Consider the following 17,546-nt stretch of genomic DNA (forward strand, 5'->3'; position numbering starts at 1 on the left):
TACATGAATTCATTCATTTAATCCTTACAACCACCTTTGAGGTTGGAGTTACTTTCTCCATTTAAAATTTTTTACTACTTTCTAAAAATTTGGTCTTTTTAGATATACATGACAGTAGAGTGTGTTTGGATGTATTTATACATACATGAAGTATAACTATTCTAATTAGGATTCTAGTCTGTGGTTGTACATGATGTGGAGTTTTACTGGGGGTGTATTCATATGCGAACATAGGAAATTTATGTCCAATTTATTCTACTGTCTATTTCCATCCCCCCTCCCTTCCCTTCATTCCCTTTTGTCTAATCCAATGCACTTCTATCTTTCTTCATTTTGTAGATGAGGAAAGGAAAACACAGAGAGAGATTGGTGTAAGAACTTGCCCACTCAGTAGCTGGGATTCAAACTTGAGGAGTCTGGCTCCAAAGTCTACACATTTCTGTAATAAATAAATGAATGATCCAACAAACTTGTTTAAACAGAACCTCCCTCAGTGTATCACACAGCAGCACGAGGAAGGGCTCTCCATGGTAGAGTGGGGCTGGGGAAGGGAGGCTTTCTGGAAGAGGCAATGCCTGCATTAAAGTGTGAATAAGTAAGAGATGGGTGGGTCAAGGGGTACTTCTGTAGGCGGCAAAGAGGAGCAAAGACTTGGAAATGAACACTTCACAGGAAGCCCTAACAGCTGGGTGTGCTGGAGCACCCCGTGGAGGCGGCGCAGGGCAGGAAAGTGGGCTGTCCTGAGACACAAACCGAGTGCTCCCAGGCTCAAGGAAGAGAAAGTGAGGGAAACAGCCATGCCTTTGGAAAGGAGGTGGCAGGGTTGGGATGCCAGTGAGGAGGACTGCAGCTGGAAGCATTCCCAGCAGGGGAAAAAGCATGAGGGTGGGAGAGTGGGAGAGAAATATTTAGGGACACATTTGATTTGGCAGGAGGGAGGAACGTTCATCTAGGGACTGCTGAGACACCAGCAAAGGCCTGCGCACAGAATCCTGCCCCGCAGTTGAATGGCTGCAGTTATCTCACTGGTCCAGTTTTAAGTCCCAGCTGTGTGACCGAGGATGAGTCACTGCAGAATTTGTTTCCACGTCTCTAAAATGAAAGTGATAATCAGCTACCTAAGAAGTTCATGCGGAGGTTTAAAAATGAGAAGGTGTTGTGGAAGAACTTTGCCAACACTAAGGCATTCTGCTGTGTCCCCCAGTCCTCATAATGACGTCAGATCACCAGAGGGGCTTTTAAAAAACATAACATGCCACTTGCCAACCCAGATTGGCAGGACGCGAAGGCGGTGGGAGACACGTTCTTTTTCTCCATGCTCTCCTTTCTGTTCTTTCCTCATGTAGTCCTGATGCTCTGTTGACTTTAGACCTGCCAACTTCTGACAGCAGAAGGAAATGTAGCATGAAAAACAGAGATTCTGGAGGTTTGGGGAGATGCATTGGGTTTGGAGGGTGTTCTGGTCAGGGCTTGATAGCTCTGACAAGCGAGAGAAAAAGATCTTTCTCAAAGTGTTAAACAATGAGCAAAGCAGCCAAAGGATTAGTGGTGCTTTTAACCTCCATTGGTCACAGAGAAAAAAGATCCTCAAACAATCCTTCCCAGCCTCACAACAGTGGGCAGGTACCTCTATTCAAAGCTCACAACACCCTACAGCTCCCAACACATTTGCATCTATATGAACTCATTTGATCTTCCCAATATGCTTGGGAAGCAGGATTTCTTGTGTATCTCCATTTTTTAAAAAATTTTTTCTTCTTTCTTTTTAGATATACATGACTGTAGAGTATATTTTTTGACATATATACATGGAGTATAACTTATTCAAATTAGGGTTTATCTCCATTTTATAGCCAAGGAGACTGAGGGGAAAAGTGACTTGCCCAAGGTTCACAGTTAGCCAGAAACAGAGTGACAATTTATACCTGCTTTCTACTACACCGTACTTTGCTCCTCCTGGAGACTGCAGATAGTAGAAAGATCAATGGAGTCCTCTTTTCTAACTTTACAGAGAATGAGCTGAGTAACCTCAGTCAGGTTACTTGCCCTTTCAGGGCCTCTCCACTGTTATTCTAGGGTGGTTATTGTTGACATAAAAATGACATAATGACTTTTTTTCAGGTGCTGGGAAAACCCAGGGCCTCACATATGCCAGGCAATCACCATCACTTAGTTGTATCCTCAACCCCAAAGCACCCAGCACAGTCACTGGAATGTCTCAGTGGCCAGGATGAGCACAAAAGGGGAGGGCGGAAGAATGGTGACAATGACAGTCCTTAGGTACAAAGTGACTGGAAACGTAATAGAAGAAGGGACCAATTTTGCCAGAGGGTTTTCTGGAGGAAGGAAGCATTGGACAGAGACTTAAAGAATACATGATACTACTGTCCCTTCACCTCCCTCCTCCCTTTATTTCTACATGACTAGAGCTTGGGATATAGAATAGGTGTGACCACAGGCCTCCAATTGTTTGGCTTTTGCCATTGTAAGCTTTTAAAAGACAAGTGTCAGGGTCCATTTTGCAGATTTGCTATTTAGAAAGGTCACTCTTATAGCAGTGTGGACAGCAGATAGGAGGGCAGAGCCTCAAGGCAGAGAGATGGTTAACCTGAGGCCCGGGGATGGGAGGGATAAGTAAACTGATGGAGACTCTCCCTGGAGGCCACCTTCCAGGTAGGGATGACAAGCTACCAGCAAGGAGTGAAGAGTTGTTTACCACATTGATGTTAAATGAGAAGCCCTCACCAAGAAAGTGTAGTGGTAGTTAGTGTCCCTACTTTGCTGGAGGTTGAGTACTACTCACTCCACAACTCCACATCCAGGGAAGGGAGGGTGAAAGTCAGGCCAGGGCAAGCGGGTTCCCAAAAGAACCTCCCCATGAGGATAGAGGAGGCAGCAGTCACAGACACTGGACAAGTCAGAGTCAAGGGATCATTCCTCCAGGCCCTCCCCTCCCAAGCCTGCAAGACTTTCAGCCTCCACCCCAATCCCTTCTGGGAGACATTTTAGTAATTACAACCACACAATGAAGCTTCCTGTGAGCCAGGTTAAAGCTTTACCTATGTTACTTGTTTACTCCTCACCACAACCTCTTTTACAATTGCAGAAACTGTTTCAGTGGTTATGTGACTTACCTAAGGTGACCCAGAGCTGCTAAGTGCAGGACTGGAACCTGAAGTCTGTCCAAGCCGGGACCTCTACAGACTTTCATTTCAGGTCTCTCTCCCATCTAGGCAGAGAGTCTTTGGGTGAGGGGGTGGGGGAAAGACAGTTCAACTCCTCCTCAAGGGCCCGAAGTGGTGCAAAGTTAAATTCCAGCAGACCCTTGTATTGAGCCAGACTATCTACTAAGCCAGACTGCTAAGGAGGACCCTGGCCATAAAGGAGCCTCTGGCACCATTTCAGAAGGTTTGATGAAGACTCTGAGAGGGCATCCCAGTTCTGGAGTCTAGATTCTAACCAGGAAAGACAATGGGCAGATAAGAGAAAGGTTCTCTCCCAGCTCCCACACAGAGGAGACCAGGATCCCAACCTTCTCCTTACACCTCCCTAATTGGCAGGGTCACCCCACTCAATTCAGGTGAGTACCCTAGACCCCCTCAGACTATACGTGCTGGGGGAGGACCTACAAGATCACTTCCTTCTCTGAGTAGCAAGTTTGACTTTGACCTCCCTTTCTTCCCCAGGCAGGCAGACACACACACACACACACAAACTCACAAGCTCGAGCAACATTTCTTTTTTGTTGTTTATTTTAGTTTTGATTTTTACATAATAAAGAAAGAAGAAGCAAAAAGGCGAGTATAACAAGTCTGGGCCTCCGTAGGGGAAACATTGCCCAATATCTTCACCCAGGGGCTCTCTGCAAGAGGGGAAAATGTTCCTGGGAGGTCCTGGGCTAAAACCAAAGCCTGCCTCCACCCACTCATTGGATCTGTCAAGTGCCTGGGAACTGCCCTCCCTTCCCTGGAAGGGGGCTGGCATTATCTGGGTGTGTAGTCTTGGGAGCCTCATCCCTGCCCCCAGCTCAGCCTTCCAGGGAATGCATTCATCAGGTAATTTCTGCAAGCCCTATTTTGAAAAGTTATTTGGCTACTTTCCTGCCCTTTTTTAGCATACGGGGGGTGGAGAAGATGAGCTGCAGAGGGACAGACTTAAGCTGCTGCCTAGTCACATAGCAGCTTCCCTTCCTAGAAATCCAGCCAGAAGTCTATAGTTCCCTCCAGAAGAGAACGTTGGCTTTCTCACTCCTGGTCTGCCAGCTTTTTCTGCCTAAACCGGGCTGTCCCCTCTGTGGGTTCCTCTTTCAGCAAGTCTTTCTCTGCTTCAGATTCTTGGTCGCTCAATAACATCATTGGATCCCTTTCACTCTTTTAATGAAATGGGGAGCGGGCAGAGAATTCCAGGAGAGGTAACTCTCATTCTCCCAATCTCTTTCTTACCAACAAATAATTTTCTCTCCTTCTCTCAGCGCTCGCGAACACACATACACACACACACACATACACACACACACACACACACACACACACACACACACACACAATCCAGCGACCTCCAGATGTTCCCGACCGTGAGGCCATCTGCTGAGATTGCTCTGGCGCGCGGGAGGAGGGGGAAGGGATCCTGGATGCAGGAAGCGGGGAGCAACGCCGATTGGAGTAGGTGGGAGCTGAGCACTTTTGAGACGCTCCCTAGGATGGAACCCGGGCTCCGGCAGAGGCGGGGCTGGGAGCACGCCGGGCAAGGCCGGCAATTTGGCGACACTCCCTGAGCCGCCGGGCCGCCGGCCGGAGTCGCCACTGGGCGCTGGGCAGTCGGAGTCCCGCGGCGGGCGGGGACTGGGGGCGGGCCGCGCGGCGCGGAGAAAAGCGCCGGCCCGAGGGCCAGCGCAGGGCCGCCTAGGTGAACGTGCTGAGGAGGCAGCTGCGTAGCTTTCCAGGTGGGTGCGGGTCGTCAGGTGGAGCGGGAGTCGGCGCGGCGGGCGAAGGTCCGGAGCCCCCGACCGCTCCTAGCCATCCCCGGGCGGACGGCGCCCGGGTCCCGCCAAGGCCCCTCAACTTTACCTGGAGCCAGGGCGACAGCAGCCGCTGCCGGGCGCCCGGGACTCGGCGGCAGTGGGGAACGGGGACCAGGGGGAGAGGGCTTCCAGGAGACAAAGGCGCTGCCCGGGTGCCGTGGGCGTGGGCCGTCCCCTGTGGGGTCTTTGTGCGGACACGTGCATCTCACTGTTGTGGGACTTTGTGGATCTGGCTTCAGGGACGTGCATCCGCCTGTGCCTTTGTGTGTCGGTGACTCTGCACAGCTGTTTTGCGCCGGTGCCCACGTTTTGTGGACTCGCGTTTGGTGGTGGCTGCCGGTGGGCTCACCGTGTGTGTCCGCGTACATGGTCGGTGCTGTCGACGTGTCTGGGTTGGGTGTCGGTGGAGTGTGTCGTGCTGAGAGCCGGACGCCGCCCTGACTCCTGGTTCCCCTGCTGTCCACCCCCCCCCACACACACACACACCCCGACTTGGCTTCAAACTTTTCTCCGGGTTCCTCAGGAAACCGCCCCGGACCCCGCAGCCGCAGCCCGGCCTGAGCCGGGGGTGGGAGATCTCTGGCAGCCCGCCCCTCTTTCACCTCCTGAGGTCCTTAGGGCCGCGAGAGGATGGGATAGGATTGGTGAGTGGTAGGGGATCGACAGCGCCTGGGGACCGGCCGGGGCCAGGACTGGGCGGAGCGTGCCGGACACCCGCACCGGACCCTGCTGGGAGGAGGGAGGGGAGCGGCTGGTCCTGGTCTCTGGCCTGAGTCTGGAGAGAGGAGAGAAGGCTCCTGGCGTTGCCTGCCCCGTGCTTCTTGGAGAGAGTGTGTGACCGACAGAGACCTGTCTGCTTGGCAGAGAGATCGGCTCCAGCCCGGGTTCCGCTTTGAGATCCGCGCTGCGTTTGCAGCCCGCCCCCCGGGTGAGGGGACCAGCCTTCCGATTCGGTAGGTGAGAAGGCCACAGCTTGTGGGGATACAGGCCTGCTCGCAGCGCCGGCTCCAGGACCCCTTGTTGGGTAGCGGGCAGGGGGAACCTTGCACGCACTGATTTCGAACGCAACAGTCAGTGGCCCACTTTAGGACACCGGACGTGTTGCTAAGCCTTGCTGTCGCCATCACCCTGTTATGGATGGAGTGAGAACTCCCTCACCACCGAAGCGTGCGGTCGGGCTAACCAGTGCTTGCTAGAAACCCGGCTGAGAGCAGAGCCCGCCCACACTTGGCCCGGCGAGGAGGTGACTCAAACTTCCATCCTTCCTCGCCGCGCGCTGTGCCCTTCGGATAAGTCTAGACTTGCTGAACCCAGTGACTGACCGGAGAGGAAAGGCTCAGCCCTGCCGATCTTTTGGTCCCTGGTGGCAAAGATAACACCAAAGCCCTCCTCCCCATCCCCCACCCCAGTCTTTAACCCAAGAACTTTGCCTAAGTGCTGCAAACAAGAGGGAGGGGCACAGATACTAAACTGAGAAGGAGGCAATGTGGTCACTTTGTTTTCTGTCTCTGGCCTTTAGTTTCCCTTCTGAGAGGAGAGGTGTGGACAGCCTCTTCCCTCCTTGCTCTTCTGGCTGACTGCTTGAGATCCCAGAACCTGGAAACATTTTGATGTGTGATACACCTCCATTCTGGCTAACTCAATTCCCAGGCACTGATTTGCTCCCAGACTGGAATGCAAACTAGGGCTTCCACCTTCGGTCTCCACCTGTTGAAAGGCAAAAGCTGATCAGTCAAAAATGGAGGGAAAGGAAGGCATTGACACAGCTCTCCCCATTTTATTTTATTTATTCATTATTATTATTATTATTAGTAGTAGTAGTAGTAGTAGTAGTCGTACTAAGAATTGAACCCAGGGATACTTCACCACTGAGCTACATCCCCAGCCCTTTTGAGTTTTTGTTTTGAGACAGGGTTTCTAAGTAGCTTAGGGCCTTGCCTAAGCTGCCTGAGTTACTGGGATTATAGGCATGTGCCAGGGAGCCTGGATTCTCATAGCTTTTAAATGACAGATTATGGATGAACAGAGTAATGATCAATATTTTTTTAATCATAACTTCTGGTTCAAAACAGGGGAGATACACTTACAAGTTCACTCATCCTTTCACAGGGCACAGCTGGGCTGTACACTGAAGGTGCTCCTAAAGAGGGTTGAGCCCATCATAGAAGTTCCCTGCCAAAGCAAGTTCTAAGACATTTTCATGGGAGTACTTTGGGGAGGGGCCTGATAGAACTGGTGACTCTGCTCAGGTTTTTGAAGTCATCAATAGACAGGGGAGGCAAGAAGGGTCTCCCACAAAAGGAACAGCATGTGCAGAACTCTATGTGTTCTAGAAACAGCACAAAGGTGGTCAGCGTTTTAGACCGACACAAGATCTAGGGGGTGGGGAATTGGAGTTGAACTGGAGCCTGAGAGAGGGAAGGCAGGGGTCAAATCACAGAGGGTCATTATGAGCTGGGAATTGAACCTGTAGATAGCGGAGAGCTGCTGGAAGTTCTCAATAGGTGCAATAGGGTGGGATGGGTAATTTTAAGAAACTTTCCTCTGGCTTATGGGTGGCACTAGAGGCTGGAAGATCAATCTGGAGGCAAAGTATTCCAGCCTCCTAGAGTCAGAAGGTCCCGGATTTTATCCTACTCCCCTGCTTCCTGGCTCTGTAGCTTGAGACAAGTAATCTCACCTATCCATCCAATTCTCAGTCTCCTCATCCTTCAAATGAGGATACTCATTTCTGCTCTACTGATCAGTTGTGAATGTGAATAGGACAATGTGTTACACATGCTAATAAGATGAGAAGTGGTTTGCAGTATGTATTACATTGTGCAGACATTTGCTGAGTTGCACTGACAATAGAAGACAGAAACCACATCTTCCCTGGTCCTAAACCTGATTTCACCATTCACAAAGCTCTAAGCATCCTGCAAGTATCTCCAAGCAGAAAGAAACTCTCTGTCCCTGACAATTCATTCATTTGGCTTACCCACTTCCCATAGCCAAGCCCTGTGCAGGGGAGGAGCTGAACAGAGATTTGTAGACAGACTAGGGATAACTCAGGAGCCCAGGGGGAAAGTGACCCTTTGGTGATGAGGGGAAGATTAGACTGGGAAGGCCCCACAGAGGAAATAGATTTTGACTCAAACAAGTGAGAGTCTGCAGTAGACAAAAGAAGGATCCCTTTGTCATCTTTGTCAAAAGGAACAGCCTGTGCAGAAGCAGGGTTCCTGGGGACTGATTCACCTCCAGCCTGGAAAGCTGTCTTTACACAATGGGTTTTATTTTTATTTTATTTTTTGCAGTGCTGGGGATTGAATTTAGGGCTTCACACATGCTCAGCACATAACCAGCCGGTGTTTAAACAGGGAGTAATGATAGTGTCCTGGTCCTCTGTTGGGAGGTGCACTCTGGCTCCCAGCATGACTGGCAGTTAGAAACGGGTCAGGCACCAGCCTGTTGCAGCAGGCCCCTGAGCCCTACCTGGGCAGGGAAAGGTGGCTACCCAGCTTGGGGAAGAAGGAAAGAGAAGCAGACCCACCTGCTTAGGGGTGGCTTCTGGTTTGACACCAAGTCCTCATTCTGTCACAGACAACACAACTGCTTGCTTCAGCCTGCTTTGGCCTCTGAGACCTTTCCATCAGTCCTTATCAGTTCTCCGGCAGATCCTGGTTAGGCTCTGGGTGATGAAGTGAGAGAGACTCCAAGGTCTCAGAGGATGAATTTTAGATTCTTCTCTATCCTCTGCCTCAGCATCTATTGGTGTTACAGTTCCTTTCTCTTTCCTGGTCCCTGCAGTCACCCATTAGGGGACAGGAATCAACATGCAGTTAGAACCCGTCCGTGCCAGCCCAGAACTGATCATCACAGTGACTCGCTGGAGCAGTACTAGGCTTTTCACACAGTACAGAGAACACTCAGATTTGGGTAAGGGCACCCACAAGGCTTGCTGCAGGTAAGCCCTAGAGTGTTGGAGTCCAGCTGCCTGGCTTCAGAGCCTCTTTCCTCTGTGCCATACTCTCTCCCACAGTGTCCACACATGCTCTCTGATTAATGGGAATATGAAAGTCTTTGAGGAAGAACACAGTGGAAAGAGAAAGCAGCACTGTGAGCCTTGCCCATCTCCCTGTACACAGTCCTCCTTGGGCAAGGATGCTAGGCTTTCAGACCCCATTTACACCATGATGTCATGGAGGAGGCCAGGTGCTGGGTATCAGAATACCTGGGTCCTGAGTCCAGCTCTTATCCCCCCTACTGGCTGTGTGACTCACTGAACCTTTCTGTGCCTCTTTAAACAGCCATAAGTGCAATGCCATCTAACCTGCTGACCTTGCAAAATGACAGAACAGATAAGGAAGCATAGGAAAGGTTGAGCAGTGACCTTTGGTGCCCGAATTATATTCTAGATGCCTGCTGTGTCTTCATATAGTACCTGCTCTGTGCCAGGCCAGTGCTCAGCTCCAGAGACATAAAAGTGAATCTCTCTGCCCACAGGAGGACAGACCGGTAAACATGTAATTACTATCCTGCGCCATAAGTTGTAAGCTGTTGTTCACGCAAGTGGAGAAGAGTGGCATAAGGAGACCTGGATTTGGAGATAAGATGGTTCCTCCATATCCAGCTTAATGAGGTCCCATTCCTTGCCTGAAGAATAGCGGCAGCAATCTCCAGGATTGTGGGGAGGCAGAAACTAGAGCAAGGCAAGGAGCGTGGCAAGCAGGCATGTCTGTATACCATTAGCAATTCTGCAGGGAGAGCTGGCCCTCAGGGCTCCAGGTTTGGCCTTGCATTTCCAGAACAGACTCGGTGGTCAGAGGATGGGACACTCATGAAATTTCTACCTACGGAATTGGTTGGTTAGTGTCAAATTGCTCATGACCGAAGGGAGTTGGGGGGAGGCCACCCAGGGGGAGGAGCAGCTGGTCAAGGCAAAGGCCTATCTCTGGTGGGTGCTAGGACCTGGGCCAGGCTGCAGCTTGGCCTCTTGCCCCCCTGTGCCAGGGGCTTCCTGGAAGATGTTAGGGGCAGTCGGAAAATTTTTTGAGCCAGAGATGATTTGGTGGGGCACCAAGGGCAGGCAACTAGGGCTAGGAAGGCCTGGCTCAAACCCCAAACCCAAGAGATGCCCTCAAGGAGAAGGAAGATTGCGGTGTTGCCAATAGACACCAGCAAGGTGACTGGAGAAGTCAGCACAAACAGCCATGGGCCTGCTGGGTGCCTGGCACTGCACTGGATCCTGGGTGGGAAGCTTCATAAATCATCTCCATCACCATCTAACTCGCACCGAGCACTCACCATGTGGCAGATAATGAGCAACAGCTTCACATGCTGTCATTTAATCCTCTAACAGTCCTCTGTTCTTATCTCCATCGAGGACACAGAGACACAGTAGGGTTGAAACTTGCTGAGGCTGGATTCCCACCTGGGTCTGGGTCTTGTTGCTTGCTGGGCTCTTGGCTCGTCCAGCTCTCTGCTGGTACATATACTCCACCAGAGCTGCCCAGGTGACGGAAGGGATGCATAGATGAAGAAGGCTGGCATCTGCCCCTACTGCTTACACTTCAAGTCTGAAATGGCAGAGAACTCACTCAGCAGCCTCTGAAGGAGGCCTACTGGTAGCCTGTAGTGTGCGGCCAGGAGGGAGGGGCCTGCAGCCTGCGTGGACAGAGTGGGCTTTGTTCTGCTGGTGGGGCCAGGTGTGTGGATGTGTGCCATGCCTGCAGCAGTATGATCTGTCACGTCCCAGCTCCTGGGTCCTGCCATGCCATTCCTTCGGTGTTGCTGCCCCTCACTGGGCCTCAGTCACCCATGATCTCCAAGGGACCATGGAATTCTTGGGAAAGTGAACAAAGACTGAGAGTTGTTCAGAGTCCGTAAAGGTGACAGCTGTTGCCACTCTGGCTATCAAGGAAGGTCCAAATCTACCTTGGGCAAGGGAGGAAGAAGGTGGCGCAATTTGCAGATGGCCTCCATGCCTGGGAGGATTCAAGCTCTATAGCTAAAAACACCCCAAGGGGGCCATGATGGGCCAAAGCTGTTTTAGAGAAGCAGCTTATAAAAGGCCTGGAGAGCCACGCAGGGAGAATTCCCTGGGTCTCTTAGGCCCATACCATTTACTCTTATTGTCCTAGGACTTCAGCAAACCTTCTTTAGAGTGACGGTGGACTTGGCACCATGGCCCAACAGTGAAAAACTCATGGCCCCAGTCAGGGAAGACTTCATGGTATCTTCTAAGCCAGGGGCAAATGTAATCTCTAAGCCCTTGTCTTTCTGCCTGTGTGTTATGTAACCTGGTTGATCAGCCCTGTGTTGGTACATACTCCCTACCAGGCCTACCTCGGCAGGTCAGGTTTTGGTGGGGGAGATGATCTTGACCCAGAGATCCTTCTTCTCCCTTGTCCTTCTTTGGTGGCCACTGGTCTGCCTTTTCCTTTCTTGCAAGGGTGGAACACGGGTCCTAGGAGGAGACCAGGTTAATACTACTATATAGACGAGAAATTGCTCAGAGAAATAGAGAGCTACAAAGGTCACACAGATCCAAGTCTTCTGAGTCTCAGGCTTGCTATTGGTGGGTCTCTGTCCCCACTGCTGGTCTGTAAGCCCCAAGAGAACAGGTCCCTGGTTTCCTCTCCACCCCCTACCCCAACCTGACCCTGCCCAGTGCTTTGTGCTTAATAGAGCTTTAGTAAGCACTTTTGTTAAATTTTAAACTCCTAAAACTCTGGAGTTGGTTCATCTAGACTAAATACTTATTGCGCAGATGGAGAAACTGAGGCTCAAAGAGGGGCAGGACCTGACCAATGATGGGGGCTGTCCAGGGCAGAGGGGGGATGAAGACCTAGGGTTCCTGACTACTCTCCAGGACTTGCCACCATGCACAGTTGCCCTGTTTCCTCCCTGTCAGCATCCTGGAACATGGTAAAGGAGCTTGGGATAGTCTTTGAGTTACCTGTCTAAGGGATACAATTGTGTGTAGCCTGTGAGAGACAGACCACCCCATAACTGAACCTGTCTTTGTCCTGGTGTGCTGGGCCTGTTACCCCTGGGACCTTTAATCCTTACAGAACCTCCTTGAGGCAGGGACTGTTCTCTCCATTTCTTCTCCCCCACAACTTCCAGAGTCACACAATCTAGCAGGTGAATCTGTGAATCCTCAGTTTCCTTTGCTCTAAATGGAGATGACACTCCTGGCTTTGCTGGGTGTCTATAATGATCGGACCAGAGGAGGTGTGTCAAGTACTAGCATTCAATGAGGACTGGCTCTGTCACCGTGGGCACTTCCACTGTGAATGCTCAGTCCTGGGCCTAGCCTTGACATTAAACGGACCCTGGGAGAGGTTCACTGGGCAGAGCTAAGCAAAGGTCTGTCCCAGTGCCTTGGGAGCATTACCAGTCATTATCCAGGGGTCTCCATCTATACTCCCACTCCCTTACATCGGCTATTATGACCTTTGCTCAGTTCCAGATGTTCAGGGGTAGGGGGAAGCCTCTCTGAGCATGTGCAGAGCTCTTCACAGTTTGCAGTGTGCTTCAGTGAGGGTTAATTAACTTATGTGAGGAGGGCATAGAAGAACTTACTGTCCTGTTGTGCAAGGGACAAGGCCGTGGCCTGGAGGGCCAGCTTCTGGGCTGCATTTGAGCTGCCATTACATAAACAGGCGCTCATGAGAAGCCACTTGGCATTTCATGGACACAGCATATAATCACCCCTGGGAACCAAAGGGTAATCTTGGGGCCCTTTGTGATGTTTGTTTAAACCCCAGGAAGGGTGAGTATGAGCAGATCGGCTTAGCAGGGGAGGTGGGGCCTGTGGTGGTAATGAACTCTGCGGTGAGGAGCTCACTGGGGAACAAAGGGGGCCTGAAGCAACTTAATATTTTCCTTTTGGTTCAGACATTGGAACACTCTGTCCTGCCTCAGCTGGGACCAAGCCCAGGATGCACCTGGGCAGGGTTTAATTCTCAAATTGGCCTCTACAAAAGAAAGGGGTGGGAGAGGCAGGGCCCTTGGGGTGGGGGCAGAGGAGAAGGGCCCCACTTCTCACCAGCCCTGCGCAGAGACAGAGTGCAGATCAAGTGGCTACCGCTTTAAAGTTTCATGCAGGGCTGGTAATGTTATCCAGCAGCTCCCTCCACTGCCCCCCAGTCGAGAAGGTGGGCAGGTCTCTGGTCCATCCCCTCCTGGCCCCTCTCCCACCCTCTTCCCCTGTGACCAGTGAGAAGGAGACAGGGCATGAAAGCAGGGGTACAGCAGGGCCACACATGAAGAGCCTTCTGACCCCCAGCAGAGTGGCCCTTGTGCAGGGGAGGAGTAGACTCAGACTGTACCAACTATGCATTAGAAGCTCTTGCTCCTCCACCCTCTGGTCTCCTGTGAGCAGGAACACAGGCCTTGAATTTGACCTATATGGGTGTGTGTGACCTTTAGATGTGATGAGATATACATAGAGCCTGGCATAGGTGGCATCTGCTATTGCAACTATACAGCAGGGGAAACTGAGGTCTGGGGAGGGGAATTGACTTGTAGCATGTCCATGGGAAAAGCCCCGCCTGCACCCTGCCTCTCCACCAATCCCCTGCCAGACAGATATGAATGCAAGAATTGGAATTGAGCAGGTCTGGGTTCTAATCCTACCCTGCTTTGTACTAGTTTGGGGTAAGGCCTTTGTCCTCTCTGAACCTGTTTTTTTAATGCTAATTGAACCTCTGTTTCTTCATCTGTAATAATGGGGGAACCAGTTCATCTGCCTGCCCAAGATTAAAAGAAGGGCAAGAGAGGTAAAATAGCTATGTCAGCTGGGAATAGGGATCAGGGGAAGGAGGAAAAAGCTTGGGACAGGTATCCCTAAAGCAGGAGTCTAGGAACAGTGTCTCCCATTAGACCAGAGGATATTGCCTCTGGAAAATAGGCCACAGGGGTAGGTGAGGTGGGGGCAGTTGTTATAGGGAAATCCTTAGTCTGGAAGGCCGTAGTAAGGGCTCAGCCACTGCCAAACAGCCACAGGGGCCCTGCTTTGTGTGTCTTTATTTAGTGTCACAACACTTGCCAGGGTGATTGTGAGGGTTCAATGAGATAATGCTGTAAAGTACCCATCACATGGTACAAACACTGTGAGCACTCTCTGGGGAGTCCAGGCAGTCCATGGGCCCTCACCCCTCAGAGCTAGAGAAGCCAGCTAGGAGATCATCAAGTCCATCAAGTAACTGTGTTACTTAAGTTCTGTGGCAGGCATGGCAAGCAGACCTAGAAGGCTCCAGGTCCCCAACTCCAGCCAGAGCAGGCACACTTGCTTCTGCTGATCTAATTTAAGAAAGGGTTCTGCCACCTGTGGTTTAAAGTCCACCATCCTGGCCTAACCACTTACTGTTCAGATGGGAGACTAAAGCCAGAGAGGAACAAGGACTAGGAATTATGAGGAGTATTCTGGGACAGTACTCTAGGAGGATAGGGACCAGTGACAATGTTAGCTGTGTCCAAACACACTGGCTTATATCTTTTGAAGTGGGGTAAAAGCTGTCTGGTGCATTCAGCCCTCACCTGTGGCTCTCTCTCCAGCCCCCACCATGCTGTGGCCGCTGTTGTTGCCTCTGCTGCTGTTGCTGGCTGTGAGTGGAGCCCAGACGACACGGCCATGCTTCCCTGGGTGCCAGTGTGAGGTGGAGACCTTCGGCTTGTTTGACAGCTTCAGCCTGACTCGAGTGGACTGCAGTGGCCTGGGCCCCCACATCATGCCTGTGCCCATCCCTCTGGACACAGCCCACCTGGACCTGTCCTCCAACCGGCTGGAGATGGTGAATGAGTCGGTACTGGCTGGGCCAGGCTACACTACACTGGCCGGTCTGGACCTCAGCCACAACCTGCTCACCAGCATCTCACCCACTGCCTTCTCCCGCCTCCGCTACCTGGAATCGCTTGACCTCAGCCACAATGGCCTGGTAGCCCTGCCAGCCGAGAGCTTCACCAGCTCCCCCCTGAGTGATGTGAACCTTAGCCACAACCGGCTCCGGGAGGTCTCCATATCTGCCTTCACCACACACAGCCAGGGCCGTGCACTGCACGTGGATCTCTCCCACAACCTCATCCACCGCCTGCTCCCCCACCCCACTCGGGCCAGCCTGCCCATGCCCACGATCCAGAGCCTGAACCTGGCCTGGAACCGGCTCCGCACAGTGCCCAGCCTCAGAGACCTGCCCCTGCGCTACCTGAGCCTAGATGGGAACCCTCTAGCCACCATTGGCCCAGATGCCTTTGCAGGGCTGGGAGGCCTTACACACTTGTCACTAGCCAGCCTGCAGGGTCTCCCCCAGCTGGCGCCCCACAGCTTCCATGAGCTGCCAGGCCTGCAGGTCCTGGACCTGTCAGGCAACCCCAAGCTCACATGGGCAGGAGCAGAGGTGTTCTCAGGCCTGGGCTCACTGCAGGAACTGGACCTGTCAGGCACAGGCCTGGTGCCTCTGCCAGAAGTGCTGCTCCACCACCTCCCAGCTCTGCAGAGCGTAAGCGTGGGCCAGGACAGGAGGTGCCGGCGCCTGGTACGGGAGGGCGCCTACCCACGGCAGCCTGGCTCCAGCCCCAAGGTGGCACTGCACTGTGGAGACACCCGGGAATATGCTGCCAGGGGCCCAGACATCTTGTGACAAATGGCATGGCCTGGGGCCATGTGACAGACTGCTGCCCTGGGCTTGCTCAGGTCCTAAGTAACTTATATTTTAATGTGCCAGTGTCAGTGGGGAGTCTGCAGGCCCATACCCTGCAGAGCTGTGGCCTAGGAGGGGCTTTGCTCCTGGGAATAGCACCTGGGAAAAAAGTGCCCCTATTACTCTCTTACCCTCTCCCCAAAACCATGAGCAGAGGGGCTTGGATTTCAAACCAGATTCTGGTCCCTTTCTGCTGTCCTCCACACTCGTCCCCTAAGTGCCTTCCCTCTTGCCTGGGCTGACCTGACCCATGATGGGAGGAGGATGGGTGGGAGCTACTGCTGCAGGAGACTCAGGTCCAGTGGGCTGTGTCCCCTTGGGCCCACAGTCTGGTCACTCAGGGGCAGGAGTTTCTGTTATATTATACCCCTTCTTTGGTCTGGGTTCACAAGGACCATCTTATCATTTTTCTTTTCATAGAATGTTGGGTAGAACCCTAATTATAGGAGGGACTGGAGAGAAAAATCAAGTCTACCCATGAGAAAATATGGCCTAGAGAAGCCCTGTCCAGGCAGAGGCAGGACTGGAGCCCAGTCCAGGCCCTCTGCACCTACCTGTCTTTGTGAGGTCTTCCCTTCCATCTTTCCTTCCTGGGCTCCCCTTGCTGTTGCCTGTTCCATTTCCCCTTCATCCCCAGCAGCAGCAGTAGCAAGACAGGTAAGGGCCTCAGAAGTGGGACTCTGGGTCCAGTGGTCATTCATGTGGCATGAGCAAAGTCAGTTTCCCCTTCAGAGCCTCTGGAAGCTTGGGGCATGCCAGTCCCAAGCCTGCAAGTTTCTCACTCTGGGGTGGGGGCCCCAGTATCAAGACTGGAAATGAATCCATATTCTCCTGAGACCCTGCCTCTAGATGCTTCCCCAAGTTGTCAATGCAATTCTGGAGTCCCATCTGGCCATGAGCTCCAACAGGGCTCCTGGATTCAGTCCCCATGGGCCTGAACCCAAAAGCTCCTCTCACCCTCCCAGGAGTAGAGCAGGAAGAGGCAGGGTCTCCCCATGCCATTTAAACTCCACCCCTAGGGCAGCATCTCAGTGTCCCAGCCCTGGGTTCTTTCCTTTGTGTTCATTTGATAAAAGTGTTGCCTTTTTTGATGGACTGTCACTTTCACAGACACCCACGCATACGCACCTCTGCTGGCAGGGGATGGAAACGTCATTTGTAAAAGAAGAAGAATGTTTGTTCACTTTTGTAATACTTTATCCTGGGCACCTGTTGGCAGGGTTGCGGGGAAGTCAGCCATCAGTGGCCCTGTGAGCATCTTGGGGCTGGTCTCAGAGATGCCCAAGGGCAGCAAGAACTCTGGCTTCCCCCACCAGCCCAACCCAGCACCTGACTGGTCCATGATTTAATAAACACTAAAGAGTTCTTTTCATCATGCAGCCAATGTCCACTGACAATCCCTGGGCTGGGCTCTGGGGCCACAAGGATGAATCAAGTTAGGCTCTGCCCTGGAGGGCTTATTTTCCCTGAAAGGCCCAGTAATCTCCCAGAGTTTGAGAAGTGAGGTGATATGAGACACAGAGTCACTCAGATGGACTAGATCTTTCACTGGAGCCTGTACCCCACCCACCTTCATCTTCCCTCCTACTGCCCACTCCACCCATCAGCTGTCCAGCCAAAGCTATGAGCTTACCAAGCCTTGCCCATCTCTGCCTTTGCCCCATCCGTGCCTCTCAACCTCCTTCCCACCCAGTCTACCCTGTTAGTATCTCACCTTAGAAGCTTTCCCTGAAGTCCCCTCTTCTCCCTTCTAAATGCAACAGTTTACCTTCCTTGGCATTTCTGTTGCCACAGTACCCTAATTCCTATTTGCACACAGGGGCTCACGTTCAGCTCAT

At 52.1% G+C, this 17,546-nt stretch overlaps 1 protein-coding gene across 2 annotated transcripts; it reads left to right on the forward strand.

Moving 5' to 3' along the window:
* The first annotated feature begins 4,774 nt into the window (after positions 1-4,774).
* Tsku (tsukushi, small leucine rich proteoglycan) lies at positions 4,775-17,087 on the forward strand. Of its 2 annotated transcripts, none has more exons than XM_005323225.5 (2): positions 4,775-4,942; positions 14,567-17,087. In XM_005323225.5, exon 2 carries the CDS (start codon positions 14,575-14,577, stop codon positions 15,646-15,648), a length of 1,074 nt encoding a protein of 357 aa, XP_005323282.2. In that variant the 5' UTR covers positions 4,775-4,942; positions 14,567-14,574; the 3' UTR covers positions 15,649-17,087. The 2 variants fall into 2 exon arrangements, with proteins under 2 accessions (XP_005323282.2, XP_040140909.2); XM_040284975.2 differs by lacking the exon at positions 4,775-4,942 and adding an exon at positions 5,222-5,973.
* The last annotated feature ends 459 nt before the right edge of the window (positions 17,088-17,546 follow it).

Source organism: Ictidomys tridecemlineatus, chromosome 4 (genome assembly GCF_052094955.1).
Source record: "Ictidomys tridecemlineatus isolate mIctTri1 chromosome 4, mIctTri1.hap1, whole genome shotgun sequence".
Lineage (NCBI taxonomy): Eukaryota > Metazoa > Chordata > Mammalia > Rodentia > Sciuridae > Ictidomys > Ictidomys tridecemlineatus.

Bases quoted from the DNA above. Each gene is read 5' to 3' on its own strand.
- Tsku (XM_005323225.5), top strand. From the start codon at position 14,575: ATGCTGTGGCCGCTGTTGTTGCCTCTGCTGCTGTTGCTGGCTGTGAGT.